This window comes from Felis catus, chromosome F2, assembly GCF_018350175.1.
Source record: "Felis catus isolate Fca126 chromosome F2, F.catus_Fca126_mat1.0, whole genome shotgun sequence".
NCBI classification, from domain to species: domain Eukaryota; kingdom Metazoa; phylum Chordata; class Mammalia; order Carnivora; family Felidae; genus Felis; species Felis catus.
The window spans coordinates 82,722,007-82,745,456 of record NC_058385.1 but is presented as its reverse complement, the minus strand read 5'-3'; the positions used below and the strand labels follow the sequence as shown (position 1 = coordinate 82,745,456).

The window sequence follows — 23,450 nt, the reverse complement described above, 5'->3', positions numbered from 1 at the left end:
AGCCACCTCCACTCTCCCACTCCCCTACCCCCACCCCTACTGCTGGGCTCCTCCAGGGAGCTGCCCTTGCGGGGGTGGCAGTTGGCTGCACTCAGGTGCCTGGGGGCAGAGAGCCACTCCTTGGGGGTGGGGGGGCCTTGCTGGGGCTGGCCCCGTCTGTGTCTCCTGGGCCTATGGACTGGACTGCCGGGACACATCCCCTCGCCCGCACTGCCCCACCCGCGCAGGACCCCAGCAAGGACCCTCGGGCCTGGGTGTCCTCTGAGCCTCTGCCTGTCCCCAGGCCGTGCCCATGCCTGAGGTGCTGTACGAAGAGGTGCTGGAGGTGGACGAGCGCGTGGTGCTGTATCGCGGGGAGCCAGGTGCAGGGACACCTGTCAAAGGTGCGGGTGCCTCAGGGCTGGGGGCACGGGGGCAGCAGGGTGGGCCTTTGACGGATGGTAACGGGCCTCCTGGCAGGCCGCACGGGGGACCTGCTGGAGGTGCGACAGCCTGTGGACCTTGGGGCTCTGCGTGGGAAGCTGGAGGCACTCCTGTCCCGAGGTGTCCGCAGCCTGGCCGTGGTGCTCATGCACTCCTACACGTGAGCGGGGCTCGGCCGGGGCTCTGGGCGGTGGGCCGGAGGCCGTGGGCAAGAGGCGAAGCGCCGTGGGGTCGTCGTTACAGGTGGGCCCAGCATGAGCAGCAGGTGGGCGCACTGGCCCGGGAGCTGGGCTTCACCCACGTGGCACTGTCCTCGGACACCATGCCCATGGTGCGCATCGTGCCTCGGGGGCACACGGCCTGTGCCGACGCCTACCTTACCCCCACCATCCGGCGTTACGTGCAGGGTTTCCGCCGTGGCTTCCGGGGCCAGCTCAAGGTGAGGCCCCCTGCCGGCCTGCTCCGCCCGCCCCACCCCTGCCTGCCCGGCCCCTTACTGGCTGCCGCTCTCCCACAGGACGTGCAGGTGCTGTTCATGCGCTCCGATGGTGGCCTGGCGCCCATGGAGTCCTTCAGCGGCTCCCGGGCTGTGCTCTCTGGCCCTGCTGGTGGTGTGGTTGGCTACTCGGCCACCACCTACCGGGTGGAAGGCGGCCAGCCTGTCATCGGCTTTGACATGGGAGGTACGGAGGCCGGACGGGTGGGGTCAGGAGGAGTCTCCACCGCGGGCCCGGGGCTGAGCAACGCTGGGCGTCCAGGTCTGTGCGGTGACTCCTCCCACCTCTCTCTCCTCCAGGCACATCCACCGACGTGAGCCGCTACGCTGGGGAGTTTGAGCATGTCTTTGAGGCCAGCACGGCCGGTGTCACCCTCCAGGCCCCTCAGCTGGACATCAACACAGTGGCAGCTGGTGGGGGCTCCCGCCTCTTCTTCAGGTCAGTCCCTGCACCTGGGTTGGGCACTCCCCTGCCCCCCGCCCCCAGCCCTGCCTCCCAACCCACCTCTAAGTCCCGTCCTCCCTGCCCCAAAGGTCCGGCCTCTTTGTGGTGGGGCCTGAGTCTGCAGGAGCCCATCCTGGCCCCGCCTGCTACCGCAAGGGTAAGAGCTGGTACCTGCCCCGCCAGGCCCCTTCCCACGCTGCCCAGGCCTACCTCCGCCCCCCCACCCCCACCCCGCCGCCCTTCAGCCCTGACCCTGCTGCCCAGCCCCCAACCCCCACACCCTGCACACCTCCCAGGGGGCCCCGTGACGGTGACGGATGCCAATCTGGTTCTGGGTCGCCTACTGCCTGCCTCCTTCCCCTGCATTTTTGGGCCGGGAGAGGACCAGCCACTGTCCTCTGAGGCCTCCCGAAAGGCCCTGGAGACTGTGGCCGCTGAGGTCAACAGCTTCCTGACCAATGGGCCTTGCCCGGCCTCCCCGCTGAGCCTGGAGGAGGTAGCCATGGGGTTCGTGCGTGTGGCCAACGAGGCCATGTGCCGGCCCATCCGCGCACTCACGCAGGTATGCCCGCCTTTGCCCTCGCCTTCTCCTGCCCTGTCCCCCACCCCCTCACCTCCCACTCAGGCAACCCCATCAGGGTGAGGGGTGGGGGGCCAGACAGGGGCAGGGCGCGCCACCGACCCCCTCTGGCTTCCCAGGCAAGAGGCCACGACCCCTCGGCCCACGTGCTGGCTTGCTTTGGGGGAGCTGGCGGGCAGCACGCGTGCGCCATTGCCCGAGCCCTGGGCATGGACACTGTGCACGTTCACAGGTACGTCTGGGAGTGGTGCGCCTGCCGGGGGTGGGGGGCTGGCTTTGGGAGGCACCCCCACGTAGCCGAGGCCCCCCGTCTACGTAGGCACAGCGGGCTGCTGTCAGCGCTGGGGCTGGCCCTGGCGGACGTGGTGCACGAGGCGCAGGAGCCGTGTTCCTTGCCCTACGCACCTGAGACCTTTGTGCAGCTGGACCAGAGGCTGAGCCGCCTGGAGGAGCAGTGTGTGGATGCCCTGCGGGCCCAGGGCTTTCCCAGGTGGGGCTCACAGGGGGAAGTGGAGGGGGGAGCTGGCCCAGGCAGGGGGCTGGCAGCATCCCAGCCACCCCCTAGTTGGCCTTCCCGCCCGACGTGCCGGGTGGCGCGGTCCGGGAGGGCTGGCGGACGCGGGACGGGAGTCCCCGGGGCACCGTGTGTGAGTGGCCCGCCCGCCCCGCTGCTGCAGGTCCCAGATCAGCACCGAGAGCTTCCTGCATCTCCGCTATCAGGGCACAGACTGTGCCCTCATGGTGTCTGCCCACCGGCACCCGGCCGCTGCCCGCTCGCCCCGTGCTGGCGACTTTGGGGCCGCCTTCGTGGAGAGGTATGCGAGCTCTGCGTCCCGGGAGCCCTGGCGGGTGGCCTACCGGCCCGGCCCTGATCGTTTTCTCGGGGCCGGCGGACGTGCAGGTACATGAGAGAGTTTGGCTTCGTCATCCCCGAGCGGCCGGTGGTGGTGGACGACGTGCGTGTGAGGGGCACTGGCCGCAGCGGCCTTCGCCTCGAGGATGTTCCCAGAGCTCAGACCGGGCCTCCCCGCATAGACAAGGTGGGTGGCTCTGCCTCGGCCTGCCCACCCGCACCCGCAGGGACAAGGGGACGGGTGTGGAGGGGGAGAGGCAGGGAGGGGCTGCACCTAGGAACCTCACTCATCCCACGCCCTCCTCAGATGACCCAGTGCTACTTTGAGGGGGGCTACCAGGAGACCCCTGTGTACCTGCTAGGAGAGCTGGCCTATGGGCACAAGCTTCAGGGGCCCTGCCTCATCATCGACAGCAACAGGTGGGCTGAAGCCTGGCCAGGGTGGGGCCATGGTGGGTACAGTTGCCGGGGCCTGGGTGAGCTCAGGGGCTCTGTCAGGGGCTCTCTGGCCCGAGGCTACAGGAACAGAAAGGACTCTGGCGTCCCATTATGGTTGGGTGTCCCCCAGCCTGGGGATGTAGGGTCCCTATTTGGGACGGGAGGGGGGTCTGGCTCGGCGCCCCCAGCCTCTTGCGCCCCTGCCTTCAGCACCATTCTGGTGGAGCCAGGCTGCCAGGCAGAGGTGACTGATACCGGGGACATCCGCATCTCTGTGGGGGCTGAAGTCCCGAGCCTGGTGGGCGCCCAGCTTGACCCCATCCACCTGTCCATCTTCTCTCACCGCTTCATGAGCATTGCTGGTGAGTGGCTGCCCGGTCCCCACGGCCCTGCTCCCTGGGCAGAGCTAGTGCAGGCACGTGGCTGGCAGGCCGTGCAGAGAGAGACAAAGTGTGACCCAGGGAAGGGGCAGAAGTGGAGTCCCCGCTGGCGACAGGGCCGCCCTGGGACGGCCAGCCCCACCGCACCAGCGGCCTTGGGCAGTGGGAGCACCTAACTCCCGCCAGCAGTCATGGGGCCTGAGATCGCCATCCTGTCTGTGGAGGGAAAGAGGCTCGGCCCTGTGAGCTCTTCTACGCGGGGTCGGCTGGGGCTTGCTCGCCCCGAGTCCTGTGCCTCAGCACCGATTTCTTGCTGTGCTAGGCAAGGTGGAGAGTTGACGTGGGGTACCGGGTTCTTGGTGAGGCCCTGAGCAGGGATGGAGAGGAAGTGGGGGCACCTCTCACACAGGCAAGACACGGGGCCCGCCTGCAGTCTCGCTGTGTCTGCCGGGCCACCACCGCCTTCGGGTCCTGGGTCTGGGTGTCAGAGGCCTTGAAGGCAGCAGTCCTGCCTCTTCGTCCTCTAGGGGTGTGCCGCGCCGGTGGGTGGGCGGGCGGGGCGGGGCTGTGCCGCGGGCGGGGCGGGGCGGGGCCGTGCCGCGGGCGAGGCGGGGCCAGCGGGTGCCCGCTCATTCTGTGCCCCCAGAGCAGATGGGCCGCATCCTGCAGCGCACAGCCATCTCCACCAACATCAAGGAGCGTCTGGACTTCTCCTGTGCCCTCTTCGGGCCCGATGGGGGGCTGGTGTCCAACGCCCCCCACATCCCCGTGCACCTGGGCGCCATGCAGGAGACCGTACAGTTCCAGGTTCGGCGGCCCACCTCTCGGCCTCCCTGACCCCACCCCTCGCCTCCGCCCCTGCCGCCTCCACAAGTGTCTTCTGGTCTCAGATCCAGCACCTGGGGGCCGACCTCCACCCTGGTGACGTGCTGCTGAGCAACCACCCGAGCGCTGGGGGCAGCCACCTGCCAGACCTGACCGTCATCACCCCGGTGAAGGCCGCTGCCTGGGTGTCTCCGGGGGTGGGGGTGGCGAGGGCTGCTAGCACAGCTCATGGTCGCTCTCCACCCCCAGGTGTTTTGGCCGGGTCAGACTCGGCCTGTGTTCTACGTGGCAAGCCGTGGGCACCACGCGGACATTGGGGGCATCACGCCGGGCTCCATGCCTCCCCACTCCACCACACTGCAGCAGGAGGGCGCCGTCTTTCTGTCTTTCAAACTCGTCCAGGGAGGAGTCTTCCAAGAGGAGGGTGAGTGGGAGTGGGCTTGCAGTGACCTCGAGGTCGGGGGAGGGGGTTCAGTGGACCAGGCCGATTGGGGCGCTGTGGCAGCGAGTGAGTGGCGGAGGCCTGCCTTGAGGCTGGCGGAGCCGGGTGGCGACCCCAGAGTGGTAGCAGATCATCTTTCAGAGATGACCGGGGGCACTGAGGTAGGCTCCTTCTGGGCCCAGGAAGGCTCAATGGTTTTGGGGGTGGGGAGCTGGCCAGGACAGTCACAGGACTGGGCACAGGAGGGAGAGGGGCTGTTTCAAGGTCAGCAGCTGTTCACGGTGGTGTCTGCCTTGTGTTTGCACTGGGTCTGTGGGCTACAGAGCAGTGAGGACGGGGGCCAGGGCCTGCAGACTCGCGGAGAACTTTCCTGGGCCTGCACTGGTCTGCCCTACACCATGAAAGCCCCCAGCGCATGTGCAGAGTAGATGGGGGGTTGAAGGCTTGGAGTGGGGAGTGGGGTAGGGGGCGGCTGCAGCTGTGCTGAATGATACTGACCCTCAAGCAGGGCAGAAGTGGGGGTAGGTAGGGACAACTGTTTTGGAGATCATTGTTGGTATTTGATGGGATCTAGGGATGAAGATGAGAAGTCAAGTTCAGACAGCCAGAAGGTGGAGGGAGGCTGTGTCACTGAGTCGGCACAGAGCAGTGAAGTTGGGACAGAAGCCCAGGGACAGGGGCAGTGAAAACAGAGCTGGTCTGAGGCTGCAGGTGTCTAGGAGCCCAGGCAGGCATCTGGGAGTGAGAGGAGGCAGCATGGGAGGGGGGGAGGTGACAGAGCCACAGGCTGCCGTGGGTGGAGGACACAAAGAGAGTGACCCAGGCCTGGTCATTCCCTTGGTCAGTGTGTGTGGTGGGGGCAGAGGGCAGGGGGCAGGGATCATGGGAGGGATATGTGCAGGCACGTGACAGAAGACGCAGTGGCCAGGGAGCCTCAGAGAATACTGTAACCTAGGTTAGGGAGAGAGTCCTTGCCTGGGTCTCTGGGGCTCGCCAGGGGGTGGAGGCCTGGTTCAAATTTGTTTGGAGGTGGGGCAGGAGGCCCAGAGAGCTAGCTGATGCTCTTGCAAAGTGGTTGAGAGGGGGCCAGTGAGGGCCATCGGACTGAGGGCAGTATGAGTTGGGGCGGGTCAGGGGAAGTGTTTCTTCTCCTGGGAGTGGGGAGGGAAGCCCAGAAAAGGCAGGAGGGAGTGGGGCAGAAGGAGTTAAAGGTAAGAGGACCCCCCTGCTCCTCCTCAGGCACCTCCAGTTCCTGTGAGGTCACAGGAAAAGCCTAGGGTGCCCTGGGGTGCTGGGCTTTGGGAAGAAGGTTGAGCAGATGGCAGGAGGCTGTGGGTTTGGGGGTGCCGGGGGTGGGTGTCAGCAGGGTTGTGGGGGGCCAGGGAAGGGCCGACGTGGGGAACTCCCCATAGTGCCCAGCAGAGGAGCAGGAGGTATGGATCAGGGCACTGGGCAGCGCAGCCCCCCATCCAACCAGGTGGAGGGTGGCTCAGCGGTGACCCCATCCGTGCAGCGGTAACTGAGGCCCTGCAGGCCCCAGGCAAGATTCCCGGCTGCAGCGGCACGAGGAACTTGCACGACAACCTGTCGGACCTCCGCGCCCAGGTGGCCGCCAACCAGAAGGGCATCCAGCTGGTGGGAGAGCTCATCGGGCAGTACGGCCTGGATGTGGTGCAGGCCTACATGGGCCACATCCAGGTGGGCCTAGGGCGCGGGAGCAGGGGGCAGCTCTGTACCTGCCCCCTGGCGGCCAGGCGGGGAGGTGGGCAGCCCCCGCCCACCTGGAAGGCAGCGTGGCCGCCGCTGAACGTCCTGTCTGCCAGGCGAACGCGGAGCTGGCTGTGCGAGATATGCTGCGGGCCTTCGGAACCTCCCGGCAGGCCCGAGGCCTGCCCCTGGAGGTGTCAGCAGAGGACCACATGGATGATGGTTCCCCCATCCGGCTCCGCGTGCAGATCAACCTGAGTCAGGTCAGGCCGCAGCAACGGGGCCATGGGCACCCGACGCGTGGCCGCGGGGCTGCTGCTGACCCACCTCTCTCCCCCACCCCTACCCCGTGGGCAGGGCAGCGCAGTGTTTGACTTCAGCGGCACGGGGCCTGAGGTGTTCGGCAACCTCAACGCTCCGCGGGCCATCACGCTGTCCGCCCTCATCTACTGCCTGCGGTGCCTGGTGGGCCGCGACATCCCGCTCAACCAGGTGTGCGGCGCGTGCTGTGTCCCTGAGCGAGCCTGGGGGCGGGGTCGGCCCAACACCGGACTGGTCTAGGAGTGCGGGGGTAGGGCGACGTTTATTTCCCAATCGCCCTGAGAGCCGCCCTCCCCCGCCCTCCACCTCAGGGCTGCCTGGCGCCAGTGCGCGTCGTGATTCCCAGAGGCTGCATTCTGGATCCGTCCCCCGAAGCGGCCGTGGTGGGTGGCAACGTGCTCACGTCGCAGCGCGTGGTGGACGTCATCCTGGGGGCCTTTGGGGCCTGCGCCGCCTCCCAGGTGTGGCGGGTGGGTGGGCACGCTTGGGGCCGCGGGCGGGGAGGGTCTCGGATGCCTCCAGCCTAGCGCAAATGCCGTTCGCCCCTGCCAGGGCTGCATGAACAACGTGACCCTGGGCAACGCCCACATGGGCTACTACGAGACGGTGGCGGGCGGCGCGGGCGCGGGCCCCGGCTGGCACGGGCGCAGCGGCGTGCACAGCCACATGACCAACACGCGCATCACCGACCCCGAGATCCTGGAGAGCAGGTGAGTGGTGCGGGCGCGGCCGGGGCGGGGAGCAGGAGCCCGAGCCCGGGTGGACCGTTCTGAACCCCCTGGCCCGCGCAGGTACCCAGTCATCCTGCGCCGCTTCGAGCTGAGGCAGGGGTCCGGGGGCCGCGGGCGCTTCCGAGGCGGCGACGGCGTCGTCCGCGAGCTGCTCTTCCGCGAGGAGGCGCTGCTGTCCGTGCTGACCGAGCGTCGCGCCTTCCGGCCATACGGCCTCCACGGTGAGCGGCAGCGTCCCTGGATCCCCGACTCCCGCCCCACCCACCCACTCCTGCACGGTGTCCTCCCCTCTGCCCCCCCCTCCTCTCTCCCTTCCTTGCCTCTTGCACGGAGTCGTTCCCTCTGCCCGCCCGCCGCCTCTGCCCCTCCCTTCCTTGCCTTCCGGGCCAGCCTCACTTTGCCTCTTCCCGCAGGGGGCGAGCCCGGAGCCCGGGGCCTAAACCTGCTGATTCGCAAGGACGGCCGGACGGTGAATCTGGGCGGAAAGACGTCGGTGCCCGTGTTCCCCGGGGTAAGGATTGACATCTGTCCTTCCTCATTCCCGTCCGCCCTCCAGCGGCCCCCTTTCCGCAGAGGGTGAGCAGAGTTGCAAAAATAACCAGCGTCTGAATTTAATTTGGCTTCCGAAGGAGAGGGCGCGCAGTGGGCCTCCGTGGGCCAGGCCGGCCGCCATGAACGCGCTGCCCCGGTGGGGATGGGACTGCAGCGAGAGGCAGGGTTGGGGGCGTCCACGCCCGCAGTGAGCCTGTCCCTCTGCTCCACAGGACGTGTTCTGCCTCCACACACCAGGCGGGGGCGGCTACGGGGACCCGGAGGACCCCGCCCCACCGCCGGGGTCGCCCCCGCAGCCCCCAGCCTTCTCTGAGCGGGGCAGCGTCTACGAGTACCGCAGAGCCCAGGAGGCGGTGTGAGGGGGAGGGCCCCCACAATAAACAGCGAAGTCACCGCGTTCCCGCGGCAGCCGGCCAGGCTCACGCTCTGCGTCCGCGTCCGTCTTTCCAACTGTCGCCTGCGAGCCTGCGTCAGGAGGGCACGGAAACTCGGAGGCGAAGTCCCACGGCCAGGTGGTCTGTGAGCCCCGCCAGGGCGGTGCTGAATGTCACCTGTTCCACCTCCTGGGGGCGGGAGTCAGACTGAGGAGTCGCCCTAGCTGCAGCCGGCCCAGCGCCCTGAATTCTGGCACTTACTGGGCTCAGCGGGCCTCCGACCGCTCCCCGGTACATGATGTAGTCCAGGCGCCGGCCCCGCCAGGGCTCAGCCCGGCGGTCTCCGCCCAGAGGGCCCGCCAGGTAGCGGCGGCGCCCTTCCTCCTGCTCCAGGGCCCTGAGGAGGGGTGGTGTCACCAAGGCCAGGACTCCCCGGCGTTCCGGGCGGCGTCTGACCCCCAGGTCGCCACTCACCTCCTTAACATCTCTGGGGAGCAGGCCACCGAGTGGCGGAGGGTGGAGGTGCTCAGTATTGTGCCTGGGGGAGGGCGGGCGGAGGGCGGTGTCAGCGGCAGCCGCGGCCCTCGAACCGCACCCAGGTGGGCTCCCCACCCGGTTGCCCCCGTACCCAGAGCCCAGGGCTGATCCCGGCGCGTGCCCAGCCGGCAGGGGTCCCGGAAGTGGCTGAAGAGCTGGTGCTCCTGCTCCTGCGCGTGGTCTGCGGGGCGAGATCAGCGCGTGGTGGGCGGGGCGAGGCCAGCGCGTGTGGGCGGGGCCAGGCCGCCCCGCCCCCGGCCCCGCCGCAGCCTGCCCTCACCTGAGGAGCAGTTGTCGAAGTTTAGGTCGCCCAGGAGCACGCTGAAGGCCACGGCCTCGCCACTCTCGCGGCTCTCGGCTTCAAACTGCTCGATCCAGTCCAGTAGGAGCGTCAGCTGTTTACAGCGCAAGGGCCCGTCCTCTGCGAGGGCGGGAACGGAAGGCTCAGCGGGGCCGCGCTCCCCGCCCCCCCCCACCCTCCCCGGGGCTCGCGGTGCCGCGGGCAGTGAACCAACGGTCGGGGGCGCGGAGAGGCCAGACGGCCTGCCCACGCGCCGACGATCCCGTCCTCGGGCTCACCACTCGGCGCATGCAAGTGCGTGCAGTGCAGGAAGCCCACGACGCGGCGCCCGTCCAGGATGCCCACCTGCGCCTGCAACACCACGGAGGGCCCCAGCAACCGTCGCCAGTTCGAGCCCACGCCAGCCCTCTCCCCGCCAGGAGGCGCCGCGGCGGTTGGGCAGATACCTGTGCGGAAAGCAGTCCCTTGGAGGCCAGCGCGTCCTCGCGACGTGCGTGGGGAAAGGACCGGAAGGCGGCGCGCAGCAGCGGGTAGCGCGAGGCCAGCAGCAGCCCGCTGCCGAGCAGCTTGAGGTGCGGCCCGGGCTGCAGGCCACACGAGCCCACGTCGTGCAGCACCGGACCCAGACTGGGCGCTAGGCGGCTCACGAGGCGATGCGCCGAGCGCAGGTCGAACACCTCCTGCAGGCACACGAATTCCAGACCTGCCGGCACCTCGGCTGTCAGCACTCCGCAGGGCGCCCCCGGCCCCGGCGGGCTGCTGCCAGTGGCCCCATAGCGCGAGGGCCGCAGGCCGGCGAGCAGCGCGGCGCCCACAGCCTCGGCCCGCCGCTGGCTGTGCTTCAAGTTGCTGAAGCGCGCCAGCCCGTCGGGGAGCAGGCACAGGTTGGCGCTGAGGAAGCTGAAGCAGCGCGCGGGCTCGGCCGGGGGGCGCCAGGGCGCTGGGGGCTCCCAGCACTGCGGCGGGGGCTGGTAGCAGAAGGGGCGGCGCCAGGTCTGCAGGAGCAGCCAGAGCGGCAGCCCGAGCAGGGCCAGGGGCAGGCCGACCAGCAGCAGCAGCAGCAGCGCGGCCCCAGCGCCGGCAGCGGCTTGCAGCCGCCGCAGGCCGCTCGGGCGCGCGGTCGGCGCGCAGCAGCCCAGCAGCCGGTCCAGGGCCCAGTAAGCCGGGAAGAGCAGGGCTCGAGCCAGGCGGTGGAGGGCGTGCAGTCCCGGGTGCGGGAAGGGAGAGGGCCGTGGGGCCCCGGACGCTGGGGGCCAGTCCGGAAGGGTCTGCATGATGTGCGGGGCTCCTCCGCCTCGCGGCGCCCCTGCGACCCAGTCGCTGCCAGCGTGCGTCCGCGGGAGCTGCGGGGGTGTCACGGGGGTCAAGGTTACGTGGCGCCACCTGTGCGCGGAACGGCGGAGGTGCTGTGCCCCGGGATCGCTGGGGCGCGGGCGCAGGCGGCAACCGGCGCGCCGGGAAGCCGCGCTCTCCTCTCCCGCGCGGAGTCTGGGCGGCCGTTGGAGGGAACAAAAGGGAAAGCGAAAGAGACCCTGGTTTCGCAGCCCCGCCCCCAGATCCTCCTCGCCCCACTCTGCCCCGCCCTCCCCTGTACGCCACCGGGAGAGCCCCCAGACCTGCCCGACGCGAGCGGGGATTGGGGTGCAGCCTACAGCAAATGGAGAGCGACCCTCTTTAGTGCAGGCGGGCGCAGCGCCGGTGGAGGCAGTGCGGTGCGTGCTGCGTCCAGCTCCCTCCGCCGGCCCGCAAGTCCGCGCGGAATTGCCGGCGCCCTCCAGCGGCCCTGACTTCGGGGTCTACCCCAGCCCCACCCGTCTCCCGGGGTTCAGGTGTCCCGCAAGTGAGTTCAAAGACACAGCTCCAGAGGAGGGACGGACTCAGAACGCCCTAATCTGCCACCCAGTGAGAGCTCCGCAGAGCTGCCCTAAGAGGCCTGTCCCCCGTGGTGACAGACCGCTCCGTGACCCTACCCCGAGGAGCTTCCAATCGGGAGGTGAGGGGCCGATGGTGCGGATTTGCGCCGCCGCAACCTCAGGACACGTGAGCCACATGGAAATCAGCTCCCCATCTTGTACCTGCTTCCTTGGTTCCCAGGACCCTGCTGCCCCGCTGTCAGGTGCTGCCGGGCCCTGCTTGGGCCCGCATCTGAATCATTTGAGCCGTGAACCACAGCCCACCGCTCTCCTGGTTGGGTCTTAAATCGCCCAGGAGTTTGGATCTGGGCAGCCATTCACGACTGCTGCCAGGGAGGAGGAGGGACTTCTGCCCCCCACTCCCACCCCCAGTTCTCCAGGAATCCCTGATCCTCTTTAGAAACCAAGATCTGGTGCTGGGCGTGTTCACCGCGACAGGTGTGTCTTGCTGCTAGGCCTTGTCGGCAGACAGAGCTAGGAGATTTCCGTCTCTACATCTCACACTTCTCTATGTGGAGTCCTTCCCTGCCTTTCCGCGGGGGTCTGGCTGGATCCCCTGAAGTAGCAGGCCTGGGAGTGGAGAGGGCAGGGAGCTCCCGCGCCAGAAGGCCCTAGCACACCCCACAACCCTCTCCCTCCCTGCCTGCCTTGCTGGTTGCTGACATGACGCCTCTGGTTGAACCTTGGGGCTCTTCTGTTCCCTCAGAGCGCTCTGGCTGGCAAGCCCCGGTGTTCCAGGAGCCTCCTCGCCTGGGGTCCTCACTCCCACCTCCTCCGCCCACCCTTTGCCTCCTATGGCAGCTCCAGCCTCCTTCCCTTCCTCGGGCAGGTCCCCTCCTTTACCTCTCGTGGGCCAGAGGCCACTCTGTGGGCTTTACCCCACTGCCCATCTCTCACGCACACCCTGGCAAGGACCCCCATCTTGGCCTCCAGTCCTCAGTTTCCTGCACTATCCACAGGCCGCTCCCCTTAGTCTGCAGGTTACCCCTGGTGGAGTCCCATTTTACACGCCCCGCCCTCCGCTGCTCCCTTGGGCTTTCCCATTCTGCCTGCGCTGTGCCCCTGCCCCTGCAGCAGGTGGGTTCTGCCGGCTCCAGCTCCGAGGCTCGGAACCCTGTGGAGCCTTAGGAATCGGCCACATCTCCCCGGGCTGCCCCTCGCTAGGATTTGGGTGAGTCTACTTTCTCCGGGGTCCCGTCCATCTAATGTCCTCTTGCCCTTAGTGAGGGTCCAGGAGCCCTCCCTGCCCCCTCTCCCGCCGCCCTCTTCCTGGCCTAGGACAGAGGGAAGGGTTCCCACGTCCACATCCTTGTCTTCTGCCTTCCACTCTGCACCCAGGCTTTAGCTCTCTGTACAGCGCTGATGCTGCTGGCACAGCCACGGCCCTTCCCTGCCAGGTCGGCTCCTCCTTGCTTCCTGCTCTTCCCCCTCCGAGTCTCAGGGGCTCTGCTGCTCTCACCCGCAAGCCGGCGGCAGCTGGGGACCTTTGAACACCACCCCCCTCAGCGGACAGCTGCCAAGCTTTGGTCTTGGGGCTCTCTCCAAGGACCCCGGGGTGGGCCTGGAGCCCCGGGGCAAGCAGGATCGAAGGGGTGCCGGGGGGGGAGGAGGTGCTGGTGGGCCACCCCGGCGGAGGCAGCACCCCCAGGAGTTCTGGCCCGGCGCCCAGCGGCTAGCGTGCGTGGGAAGCTTTAATGGCCTGGCACCGAGGAGCGGGGCGGAGCGGGCCTGGCCGGCAGGAGCCGGCGTCACCAGATGAACATAGGCTTGCCATCGTCATGCGCCAGCTGGTTGAGGCAGGAGAGCAGCAGCAGGGCGTCGGTGAGCATGCTGGGGTGCACGGTCTCCACCAGCACGCGCTGCAGGAAGTCCACGGTGTAGGAGCCGCCCTCGGACGCGGCCAGCTCTGGCCTCTCACGCAGGATCCCGTAGGCGTTCACCAGCTGCTCGGTGAGCGCCGGGTGCACGCGCCCGTCGTAGCCCAGGCTCTGCAGCCGGTTCATGATGCTTACGTAGCGCTGCGTGAGTGTCTGGCACAGCTCTTCATCCAGCTTGTGGTCGCTGGGGCTCAGGGAGGCCTGAGGGGAGAGCGGCGGCCGTCAGGGCCCCTCCTGCTCCCACCGCCACAAAGGCAAGAGAGGGGCAGGTGCGGCTGAGGGGCGTGGCTGTGGCGATGTGCTGGAGGGAGGTGTCCTGGAGGCCCTGGGAGAGAGGTCTGGGGACTGGCAGCAGCCCGGCGGGTCTCCACCCGCTTCTTTACCGCCTGTGCCTTCCAACCGGGCAGTGACTGCGTCCCGCGGCATCTCGCCAGGAGAGCGGCCCCTCCTCCCCACTCCTGCCGTTGCCTCTCGGGCATGTGACCTGGACATTCACTCAGGGCCCCGGCTCAGAAGGGCCCACACTCAGCTCAATGTCCTGCTGTAGCCATCTTGAAGTTCTTTATAGGTTTGAACAGAGAGCCCTGTATTTCATTTTCACCGAGTCCTGCGCATTACGTCTCTGTCACACGTGCAGCTGCCCCCAGGCCCACAGAATGTCAGGTCTGAAGTAGATGGGGTCTCTTGCCTGAGGCCCTCCTACACGTCCCACCTCTTGGGGCCAGGCCTGACCTGCAAGGTCCCCACTCTGGCCCTGCTCATCCCCTTCCAACCATTCCTGGATGCCCGCCTGCTGGTTCCTAACCTGCTGGGATGAGCTGCTGAGGCGTCACTTTCTCCGAGAATGTCCCCTGTCCTTTCCTCCCCAGGTGGTCTTGTGAATAGAGCACGGGACTCCTGGCTCGGCTCAGCCAAAGTGACGCCTGACCGCTGGCAGACGTACCTGGAGCCCTGTGCTCAGCACCCCTGCTGCACGGTCACTGGAGTAAGCTCATCTCCCTGCCTCTAGGCTCCTCCCGGCCCCTGAGCCTTCTCCCTCCTTTCACCTGCTCCTGTACCATCAGGCAGGCTGCAGGAGTTCAGCCACCATCTGTGGGTGACGAGTGGGGCCGCTGGACGGCGCAGAGCACAGTGAGTGGGTAGCTTTAAGCCCCAGCCCCCGAGGACATCAGAACCCATTATATGCTCACTCCGGGGCTGTGGCTGAGCTCCTGCTGTGTGCTAGACGCAGCGCATGGAGCTCCAGACAGGAGCAGAAGTCAGGGGTGGGCACCCTGCGCCCACCCTGCCAGGGTACTGGACGGGGAAGAGCAGTGTGGGCACACTTACACTGAGACGCAAGGCTGCGGCTGCCCCGAGGAGCTGACCTCTTGAGAGAGGAGCACAGGTGAGGCAAGTGAGGGGGGACAAGCAGGACAAGCACTCCACAGAAGCGAGGGAGCAGCCGGCACCGGAGCAAGAGAGGGGGAGGGCTCTGTCCTGCAGATAATTCGCAGCCCTCCCCTGTGCAGGGCACCATACCAGGTGATGGGATTCAAGTGTGAGCAAAGCCCTCTGAGTTTATGGTGATGACAGCGCCAAGGAGAGGGACGCTACTGTGAGTGTTGCCGCGGGGAGGGGACTCTGGAGGGGAGAGGGTGCTGGGCTGAGGTCTGAGGGACGAGGATTCAGGAGGAAAGAAACTTCCAGGACAAGGAACAGCATGCGTGGCTTGGAAGGTACCAGGAGGCAGAGCACAGAGCAAGGAGAGGGGCCCACAGGGAGGGCTGGGTTCAGGGACCGCTTCTGTCCCCACACTGGGTCTGAGCCTCCCCTGCTCTGACACGGAGGAAAGCAAACCACCTGACAGCTGCTTTGAAGAGTAAAGGAAATGTCTCTAGGGGGTGCTGAGCACAGCATCTGTACCGGTGTGCACCCCCTTGAGGCGGTCCCGGCTCCAGGGGACGGACACATCAGTGGGCTCTCACGTTGAGCAGAATTGTGTTTCAAAGGAATGGAGGAGGGGTGACATAGTTGGCCAGGATGAGGCCAGGGTATATACAGGCAGGGAGGAGGCAGCAAAGCCATCTCAGTGCCTAGCTCCCAGCCTCAACTCTCCTGCCCCCCGTAGCATGTGTCACCCCCTGGACCTGTAGCATACATATTTATGGCTTTTCTTATTTATTGAAGGCCTCCCCAGGAGTGGGCGAGCTCCTGGAGCGCAGAGACCGTCTGATATAAACTTGGTATGCACTGAATGCTCCATAATAGGAGTAAAGAGATGGAGGGGAAGGATAGTAAGGTGCCAGCAGTTTAGTCCAGGGCCTAGGTGAATGTAGACGCAGGCGTATACATGGGAAACATCTTTAGAGGGAGACTCAGCAGAGGACCTGGTGCTGGACCAGATGTGGAGGAGAGAACGGGTGCTACCAAATACGCACGCACCTGCAAGAAACTGAGCACATGTGTTCACCACCCAGTCTTTCCATTCTGGAAACGACGCCGACCACGTGTTCAGTGCTAAGGGAAACGGCGGCAAAGGTTCAGCCCTTGTTCCCGTTAGAAAGCAACGCTCAAGAGGCGGCCGCGCGTCCCTCAGAGGGCGGAGACTGGAGCGTGCATCCTGACTCTTGGGTTAGAGAGAAAATCCAAAGCAGTTTGTGAAATCCTTACACCTGAGAAGCCCCCGCCCGTGGGTGGGAGGCCACCGGGCCGGGCGGGTCCACCTGCTGCACCACTGGTTAAATATAGAGCGAACTGCCTTGCCCCACACGTATTTCCAAACACAGGCTGTGTAAAATAAAATGACTTAAGTGCTCAGCCCAAGAAGGAGGAATAAAGCAAACCAAAAGGAAGCAGAAGGAAAGAAAGACCTGAACCGAGGAAAAGGAATCCTAAGGATCAACAGAGGATCAGCAAGAAAACCCCGCGAGCGCACCGAAGCCCCGCCTTCCCCTGCGGAAGGAAACTCCCACCTGCGACCCCGCGTCCGCGACGGCAGCAAGGCCTGACGTCACCGAGACCGGGCCAATGGGGTGAGACTGAGACAGTCAGCCCCGCCCCCTGGGCGGAGTCCGGGACCCGGGGCCCAGACGCGCGCCAGGGGGTGGGGAGCGGCCGCGGCCCCACGGGGAGAGGGACACGCGGCTTCCTGACGCCCCTTCTTTCTGTCACGGCAGCTCGGCGTGTTCGCGAGATAAGTAGCGAAGCTGCAGAAGTCGTAAATAACCGCAAACGGCATCTGGAGGCGTTAAAAACACGAGGGTGGGGCGCCTGGGGGGCTCAGCTGGTTAAGCGTGGGACTTCGGCTCAGGTCATGATCTCACGGCTCGTGAGTTCAAGCCCCACGTTAGCTCAGAGCCTGGATCCTGTTTTGGATTCTGTGTCTCCCCATCCCCCCCCCCCCACTGCCCCTCCCACACCTGATCGCGCGCCCTCTTTCTCCCCCTCTCTCAAAAACAAAAACACCAGGATACAGTGCGGTTTATGATCAGAATACCTTCTCATGTGTCCTTCCGAAATGTTGGGAGGGAGGGAGGGAAAACTCGTGTGATCTTTTCAATGAAAGGCAGAAAATACATTCATAAAAGTATTCATGATTAAGAAAACCCCCCAAAGGTGTCAATGAATGAGGAAGAGGAAAAACTTAACCTGATGTGGCAGGGGCTGAAGCTGCCTCATCAGGCTTCCGTTCTAGTGCTTCTAGTGCTTTTCTGAAGCTGAAAGCCTTTTCCAGACTCGCCTGTGGCTTAGCGACCTCTGCGACCTGGGCTTCTGCCCAGCAGGGCCCGTGAGTGGAACTTACAGGCGGATGTGGATGCCGGGAGACAGTGGTGCCCAGGGAGAGCAGGGGTCCCCGAGAGTGCAGTGGCTATGACCCTGGTTCTTCAGGGGCAGCCATACCAACTTCTGTGCCCAGTTTTGTGTCCTCACCTAAACAAGTATAATAAAGCTCTTTCTGTTTACATCAGCTAGTGTTGATTCTGTTATCTGCAACCAAGAACTGTGACTGAAGAAGATTTGGCAAAAAGCCTGGACACACATTGTACTTAATGGACAGACTTGACGTGTGTGTTTGCAGTCAAGCCAGAAACAGGATGAGGTTGCTGTATTATCTGCTTCTTGTAAACACTGTACAATATGACCGTCTACATAGAAAAGCCAAGATGATATACAGGCTATTAGAACCAGAACAAGAGTTTGGCGTGGTAGCTGGAAACAAACCATTATGCAAACACCACAACTGTTGTCAGCAGGCCAGTGCGTGGGGCTCCAGAGAGCACTAGGGGGCCCAGGACCCACCTGGACACAGCCATGAGGTGCCTCCGTGACCCTCACACGGGTGCTGGGCTCAGGTCTGCTGTGATTGCAAGCTGAAAGGAAGGTACTCAGAGCACCCCACCCCCACCTGGAGCAGAAGATGTTTGCAGCTGGGGAGAAGAGGTGACAGGTCTGGGCACCGGAACAACTTTTAGTTGAGTTTAAAAGATGGCACAGCTGACTGTGAACTTATAAAACAGATGACCAGATTCACTGAAAACAGTCAACAAGTCCTCATTCGGCAACGGGGCTCTATTGAAACTTGTCAGTCGTCAAACTATCCAGCATCCGTGAAGCAAACGAGCCAGGTTCGGACACCAGGTTTGACCAGGGGTGGTGGGTCTGGATAGAATTTAGGGATTCTAACAACGACCAACACTGGAGTTCAACGCGCAGAAAAACAAGATGTTTTCAGGAAAGGAAATAAAAGTCTAGGCAAAGTGGAATTGGATCCTGATAGGAATCAACAAATGGGCCGGGCCAGCAGGCAGGATGGATGGCCTTGAGAGCGTTCGTGCTCCTCGGGTGGAACCAGACAGGGTCACCCTGCGGCGGGCCAGCTGGGGGGTGTCAGAGCCCGAAGACAACGTCTGTGCGGGTGGGTTCGGCAGGGCGCTTCTCAGGAGCTTGGGCACAAGTGTAGGACCCTGGCAGCACTGGTCATTGCTGATGGAAGGTGAATGGGGCCAATGGCTCCGGGACTGGGGACGGAATGAGTGGTGCCAGCCACAGCCCCTCCCCCACAAGCACTGGCCCAGGGGGCACCGAGCTCCTTGACTTCCTCAGACGCCGGAGAAAAGTGCCTTCGGTACATCCCGCCCTCATCTTCCTGCCTCTCCTCTAGGAGTTACCGGCTGGTGCTGTGACTGTGGAGTCCTGGGCAGAACTGCTGGCTCCCGCTAAGTGGAGAGGGGCCGGGGACCAGAGGGCTCGCACAGCGGACTCAGGGCAGAGTCCCGTGTCAACGGTGATACGTCTTTATCACCTTCCGTCTAAAGGTGGGTTTCAAACAGTGGGAAAGCTCTACCACACTTTAAACCAGACATTGTAATCCAATGTCCTCTTCGCCAACTGGATACCAGCTGCAACACTGTAGAGACGTAAATATTGTGCTTACGCCCGTGTGGTTTGCCAGTTGCTAACTAGCCATGGCCAGTCTGCACTTGAGACCCAGCCTTGGCGGCGGGGGTCCTGGCTGTGCATCAAGGACCCTCAGACCAAACGTGACCACGGTGGACCCCACTGACATGGGCAGCAGAAATGGCAGGGGTATCAGAACAACCGACGCCGTAAAGACGTGAAACGTCCCCCTGTTCAATCTGGGAAGTGATGCAAAACCAAATACTTGAATGAGGTTTTTCCTGGAGCTTGACGGGTGCTCCTAAAATTCACACTGAGCGAGAGGCCCAGAGGAGCTGAAACAATCTGGAAGAAGAGAGGTGCCGGGCTCTGTCACTGCACCAAGGAGGACAGCATGGGCTGGGGACAGTCAGAGCGGCGGTTGGAGAGCCCACACACATGGGGCTGGGGGGGGTGGGGGGTAAGCGGGATGGATTCAGGGCTGGGCCCAGCCCTCTACCGCTCTAGCTTTAAGGGAGTCGTGAAAAGTACAAACAAAGGGAAAGGTAGATCATTCTGACCACATTAAAATTAAAAACCGAACCAAAGGAGACACACACCAAAGGAAAAGGTGAGCTCAAACCGGGACTCAGATGAGCCCACAGTAGCCCTGAGCTATTCCTGCCGATCACACACCAGGTCTATAGTCTACAGATAAAAACGCTGGAGAGAAGGTGGCCAGGAACAGAGGCCTATTTCCCAAGGAAAGCCCCAAAGGCTCGCCTCTCCCGTCCCCCGGCGTGGGGGCCCAGCCAGAGTTGGCGCGCTGGTGGGAGAGGAGGCACAGGCGATCGATCGTTCTGGACAGCCTCCTCTGGGCATCCAGCCAGGCACAGCCCACACCCCGTGACGGCTCCCCTCCCAGTGTCTTCCAAGGCTCCCAGTGCCCTGGACGCCTTTTGGCCACTGGGGCTGAACGCCATGCCTCCTCCACCACAGGGTGCCCGCGGACTCTGATGGGCTTGGCCAGGCTGGCGCGCAGGGCCCCCCAGCGGCTCCTCCAAGGCCCGCACCCCCCCCCAACCCTAACGGGTGACAGGGACAGGGCCTCTGGTGGTGAGGGGGAACCGGGCACCGGGCACCTGGATGATCTTCTCTGGGATGTTGGAGACGGTGAAGCCGTACAGGCGCACGCGCTCGGGGAAGATACTGGACAGGATCCTGCGGTCCAGCTGGAAGGCGATCTCCCCCACCAGCCGCTCCCAGGCCAGCTGCCTCGACTCTGAGGACAACAGGGGGTGGAGGGAGTGGTCCTCGGCCCAGGCCGGGGCCAGGGAGGGCCACAGGGGCAGCGGGGGAGACCCCGCCCAACTGGTGGTGCTGCACTTGTGTCACAGACCTCGGGGGCTGTCCGGAAACTTGCTGATCTTCCTGTGGGCTAGCTTCCGTTCCAACTCCACCATGCTTTTCCGAGATGTTTCTGTGCCGCGTGGACCCCGGGGGTCGTTGACTGAAGCCGGGGAGGACGAGGTTCGAGGTGGGGAATGGGGATTTCGAGGAGGGGAGTGGGGGGTGGATGAGGGCTGGGTGGGGGGGCAGTGTGCCCGGGTGGGGGACGGGGGTGGGCACTGGGCAACGTGGGTGGTGCCGGGGGAGGCGTAGTCGGTGGTAGCTTGGGGGGCAGCAGTAGGGGCGACGGGGGCAGGGGCAGGAACTGCTTGTCCCTGGGGGGCACCGGGCTGGGCCCGGGCGTCCGAGGTGCTGAAGGAGAAGGCCGTCCCGGGGCCAGCTGCGCCCTTGGTCTCCATGGGGGTAGAGGTGTGCAAGGGCACGCCCACAAATGTCACGCCGAGAGGCTCCAGGTTCTGGGTCGGCTGTGGGTGCTCAGTGGACATTGGGACTAGTGACGTTGTGGGGCAGAGAGGAGAGAAGGAGGGTCAGAGCAAGTCAGGACCCAGGACCGGCCTGGCGGGGGCTGGGGGTGCCCTCCTGTCCCTCCCCCTGCACCGGGTACCTTTGGTGGTGCCAGCAGGCCCTGCTCCAGCGGAGGGAGGGGGTCCAGATGGGCATCCTCGGAACGGCTCTGTCAGCCGCACCCTCTGGGCCGCCGGCAGCACCAGATTGCTCACGGGGTTGGCCACAAGGTTCTGAGAAACACCTAGAGGGGCAGCTGTGGAGGTGAGCAGAGGGCTGCTCAGAGAGATGGCCACTGTGCCTGTCGTAGGTGCCATCAGGGGGCTGCTCGGGGTCAGGGGGCCGGTGGAGGCCGTGCCCATGGAGCTGCCCAGTGTGTCTCCTGGGGCCACTGCCAGGGGCCCGGCCAGGGGGCTGCTCGGAGTCGGGGGGCCGGTGGAGGGCAGGCCCATGGAGCTTCCCAGTGTGCCTCTTGGGGACACTGCCATGAGGCCGGCCAGGGTGCTGCTCGGAGTCAGAGGGCCGGTGGAGACCGTGCCCATGGAGCTGCCCAGTGTGCCTCCTGGGGCCACTGCCAGGGGCCCGGCCAGGGGGCTGCTCGGAGTCAGGGGGCCGGTCAGGATGCTGGAGAACAGGCCGCTCTGTGACATGGGCCCTGGACCGGGCAGCAAGGTGCTGAGGGGGCCCGTCAGGGGGCTCACGATGGGGTCTGCCGTGGGGCCGGGCTGCGGGCTGCTTAGCATGTCGGCCAGGGGTGCCAGAGCCACAACGCCCACTTCTTCCAGGACGGGCTCATGTGCTGCTGCCGGGGACAGGGGCAGGAAGACACCTGGGGGACACAGAGAAAGCACTGAGACCCCGGCGGGCCCACTGGGGGAGGGCCCGGGTGCCTGCCTGCCTCTGACGAGCTGACCAGCTCTGCCCCTGTCTCTTGGGTGGCCGGACGATGACCCTCCCCCGCCGACGGGGTCTGTGGGGCAACTCGGCAGATCCCACCGGAGGGTCTGGCCCGCTTCTTCTCCGTCCTCTGAGGCAGCCTCGTCCCCCTGGGCTCACTTCTCTGCACACCTGCCCCCCCACCAAGTCACAGGGACCTTCCACAGCTGCCCAGCCCTCCATGTGCCCACTGCACTGAGCTACTGACCCCTCACTGGGGAGGGTCTCCCGGCGGTGGTCCCCCAGGTGGCCAAGTGGACCCATCCATTCCCTGGTGGGGAGCAGTGGGCCCGGGACTCCTGACCACTGTCCTTGTGGGGACAGCAGAGCTGCACCAGGTGTGGGACGCTCAGGGAGGCCAGAGCTGGGACAGGCACAGAGCCTCAGCGGCACCGATGGTGGCTCGTCCGTGCCTGCCCGCAGCGTCCCCGGGAATAGCGAATGCAGGTTCAAGAGGGTGGGCTGGCCCAGACACGGCTGCTTCATACTCCTGGATCCCTGGGCGGGGGTGGGGGGGCAGACAGCCCATTTCCCTTGGGTTCCTGAGGAGCGAGCCCTTGAACGACCACTGTTTGGGGGGAGAAGACCCCTGGGGGCACGGAAGCTGGGGGAGGGCGCAGTGTGAAAACTGCCAGTTAGGCGGTTGTCGTTAGGCGTCACGCGCTCGCTCACTACAGAGAAAGGATGGAGCTACGGAAAAGCCCAAAGAAAGATTAGGAACCGTCATAGTCCTGTCATCCTGCCATTAGGCGTGATGAAAAGCTCCGCGTTGCCTTGAAGACTCTCTCCGTGAGTTTATAGATCAGGGGTAGACGGACCTCGTCTATTAAGGGCTGGTGGTGAATACGGCCAGTTTTGCGTCCGGTCTCTCTTGTGACCAATCACCTTGGGGGCTGTGGTACCAGCGTGGCCCCAGACGTGACGGAAACAAATACGGTGGGTCTGTACCAATAAAACTTTATTCAGAGACGCTGATGTTTGAGTTTTGGGTACTTTCCGCATGTCCAGAAATAGTATTCCTGATTCTCCTTCAATCACTTAAAACTGTAAACCCCGTTCTTTGCTCCTGGGCCTTCTCTGTCGCCCGTGTCCTTCCGTCCACTTGTCGTCCGGCTGGGCCCCCACGCGGCCTTCCAGCTGCACCCTTCCCTGAGGACGCTGCTCCGTGGCCGCTGCGGTTCCCAGCTCCCCCACCTGCCACCATGTGGAGCCTCCTTGATCGATGGGCATCAAATTGGCCAATTTTCCCAATGACAACTAATTCTACCTAAATCTTTTTTTTTATTAAGTTTTCAATTTCAATTCCAGTCATTTAACAGTGTAATATTAGATTTTGGAAAATAACATAGAAAACCGTCCCTTCCATACATCACAAGTGCACCCCTTCATCCCCCCCCTCACCTAGCTCACCCGCCCCCACTCCCCTCCCCTCTGGTGACCTGCAGTGTCTTCTCTGGAGTTCAGAGTCTGTTTCTCGCTTTGCCTCTCTGTTTCTCTCTTTCTTTCTTTCTTCCCCCCCATTTGCTCGTTTGGTTTTTTTCTTCAATTCCACACGTGAGTGAAATCACATTGTCTTTCTCTGACAGACTTATCTTGCTTAGAACAATACTCTCTAGCTTCATCCGTGTTATTGCAAATGGGCAAGATTTCATTCTGTTCTTGGCTGAATAATAGTCCGTCGTGTGTATACACACGTCTTCTTCATCCATTCATCAGTCGACGGACACTTGGGCTCTTTCCGTAACTTGGCTATTGTTGAAAGTGCTGCCACAAACACTGGGGCATCGAATCTGTATTTTTGTGTCCTTTGGGTAAATACCTAGTAGTGCAATTGCTGGGTTGAAGAGTAGCTCTGTTTTCAACGTTTTGAGGACCCCCCCCCCATGCTGATCTCCAGAGCAGCTGCACCAGTTTGCATTCCCACCAGCAGGGCGAGAGGATTCCGCTTCCTCCACATCCTCGCCCACGCCTGTGGCTTCTGGTGTCGTTGATGTCGTTCTGACTGTGAGGCGCTGGCTCCTTGTGGTTTGGGCATCTCCCTGACGGT

The 23,450-nt window shown here is 64.4% G+C and overlaps 4 protein-coding genes across 10 annotated transcripts in view; 2 read left to right on the top strand and 2 right to left on the bottom strand.

The window, feature by feature from the left end:
* OPLAH (5-oxoprolinase, ATP-hydrolysing) overlaps positions 1-8,615 on the top strand; it is a 13,274-nt gene extending 4,659 nt beyond the window's left edge. For all 3 annotated transcript variants that reach the window (XM_006943458.5, XM_023248726.2, XM_004000167.5), the window contains exons 4-27: positions 284-383; positions 460-583; positions 667-862; positions 941-1,106; positions 1,220-1,358; positions 1,454-1,521; positions 1,661-1,926; positions 2,064-2,176; positions 2,264-2,434; positions 2,622-2,759; positions 2,846-2,984; positions 3,105-3,217; positions 3,446-3,597; positions 4,262-4,422; positions 4,506-4,607; positions 4,690-4,864; positions 6,396-6,580; positions 6,706-6,852; positions 6,947-7,081; positions 7,222-7,371; positions 7,463-7,620; positions 7,702-7,862; positions 8,055-8,152; positions 8,406-8,615. In XM_006943458.5, the coding sequence (XP_006943520.4) occupies positions 284-383; positions 460-583; positions 667-862; positions 941-1,106; positions 1,220-1,358; positions 1,454-1,521; positions 1,661-1,926; positions 2,064-2,176; positions 2,264-2,434; positions 2,622-2,759; positions 2,846-2,984; positions 3,105-3,217; positions 3,446-3,597; positions 4,262-4,422; positions 4,506-4,607; positions 4,690-4,864; positions 6,396-6,580; positions 6,706-6,852; positions 6,947-7,081; positions 7,222-7,371; positions 7,463-7,620; positions 7,702-7,862; positions 8,055-8,152; positions 8,406-8,552 (3,504 nt within the window). In that variant the 3' untranslated portion in view covers positions 8,553-8,615. The remainder of the gene's footprint in view (positions 1-283; positions 384-459; positions 584-666; positions 863-940; positions 1,107-1,219; positions 1,359-1,453; positions 1,522-1,660; positions 1,927-2,063; positions 2,177-2,263; positions 2,435-2,621; positions 2,760-2,845; positions 2,985-3,104; positions 3,218-3,445; positions 3,598-4,261; positions 4,423-4,505; positions 4,608-4,689; positions 4,865-6,395; positions 6,581-6,705; positions 6,853-6,946; positions 7,082-7,221; positions 7,372-7,462; positions 7,621-7,701; positions 7,863-8,054; positions 8,153-8,405) is intronic.
* Positions 8,228-10,679, bottom strand: LOC101093497 (sphingomyelin phosphodiesterase 5). Its single transcript, XM_006943509.5, has 7 exons — positions 9,852-10,679; positions 9,684-9,756; positions 9,385-9,525; positions 9,196-9,285; positions 9,042-9,105; positions 8,829-8,964; positions 8,228-8,756 (listed from the first exon to the last, which is right to left on the bottom strand). Exons 1-7 carry the CDS (start codon positions 10,677-10,679, stop codon positions 8,664-8,666), a joined length of 1,425 nt encoding a protein of 474 aa, XP_006943571.2. The 3' UTR covers positions 8,228-8,663.
* Positions 10,678-17,144, top strand: LOC109496283 (brain acid soluble protein 1-like). The gene is made up of 3 exons (XM_045049618.1): positions 10,678-11,398; positions 11,719-16,209; positions 16,354-17,144. The coding sequence occupies exons 1-2, from the start codon at positions 10,678-10,680 to the stop codon at positions 11,931-11,933; spliced, it is 936 nt and encodes a 311-aa protein (XP_044905553.1). The 3' UTR covers positions 11,934-16,209; positions 16,354-17,144.
* The window catches only part of SPATC1 (spermatogenesis and centriole associated 1), a 24,404-nt gene continuing 13,945 nt past the window's right edge, over positions 12,992-23,450 (bottom strand). For 4 of the 5 annotated variants that reach the window (XM_045049612.1, XM_045049615.1, XM_045049613.1 and 1 more), the window contains 4 exons: positions 20,568-21,296; positions 19,953-20,453; positions 19,696-19,835; positions 12,992-13,396 (listed from right to left, as the gene is read on the bottom strand). In XM_045049612.1, coding sequence (XP_044905547.1) covers positions 13,067-13,396; positions 19,696-19,835; positions 19,953-20,453; positions 20,568-21,296 — 1,700 coding nt within the window. In that variant the 3' untranslated portion in view covers positions 12,992-13,066. The remainder of the gene's footprint in view (positions 13,397-19,695; positions 19,836-19,952; positions 20,454-20,567; positions 21,297-23,450) is intronic. The other variant, XM_045049614.1, reaches the window with a different exon arrangement.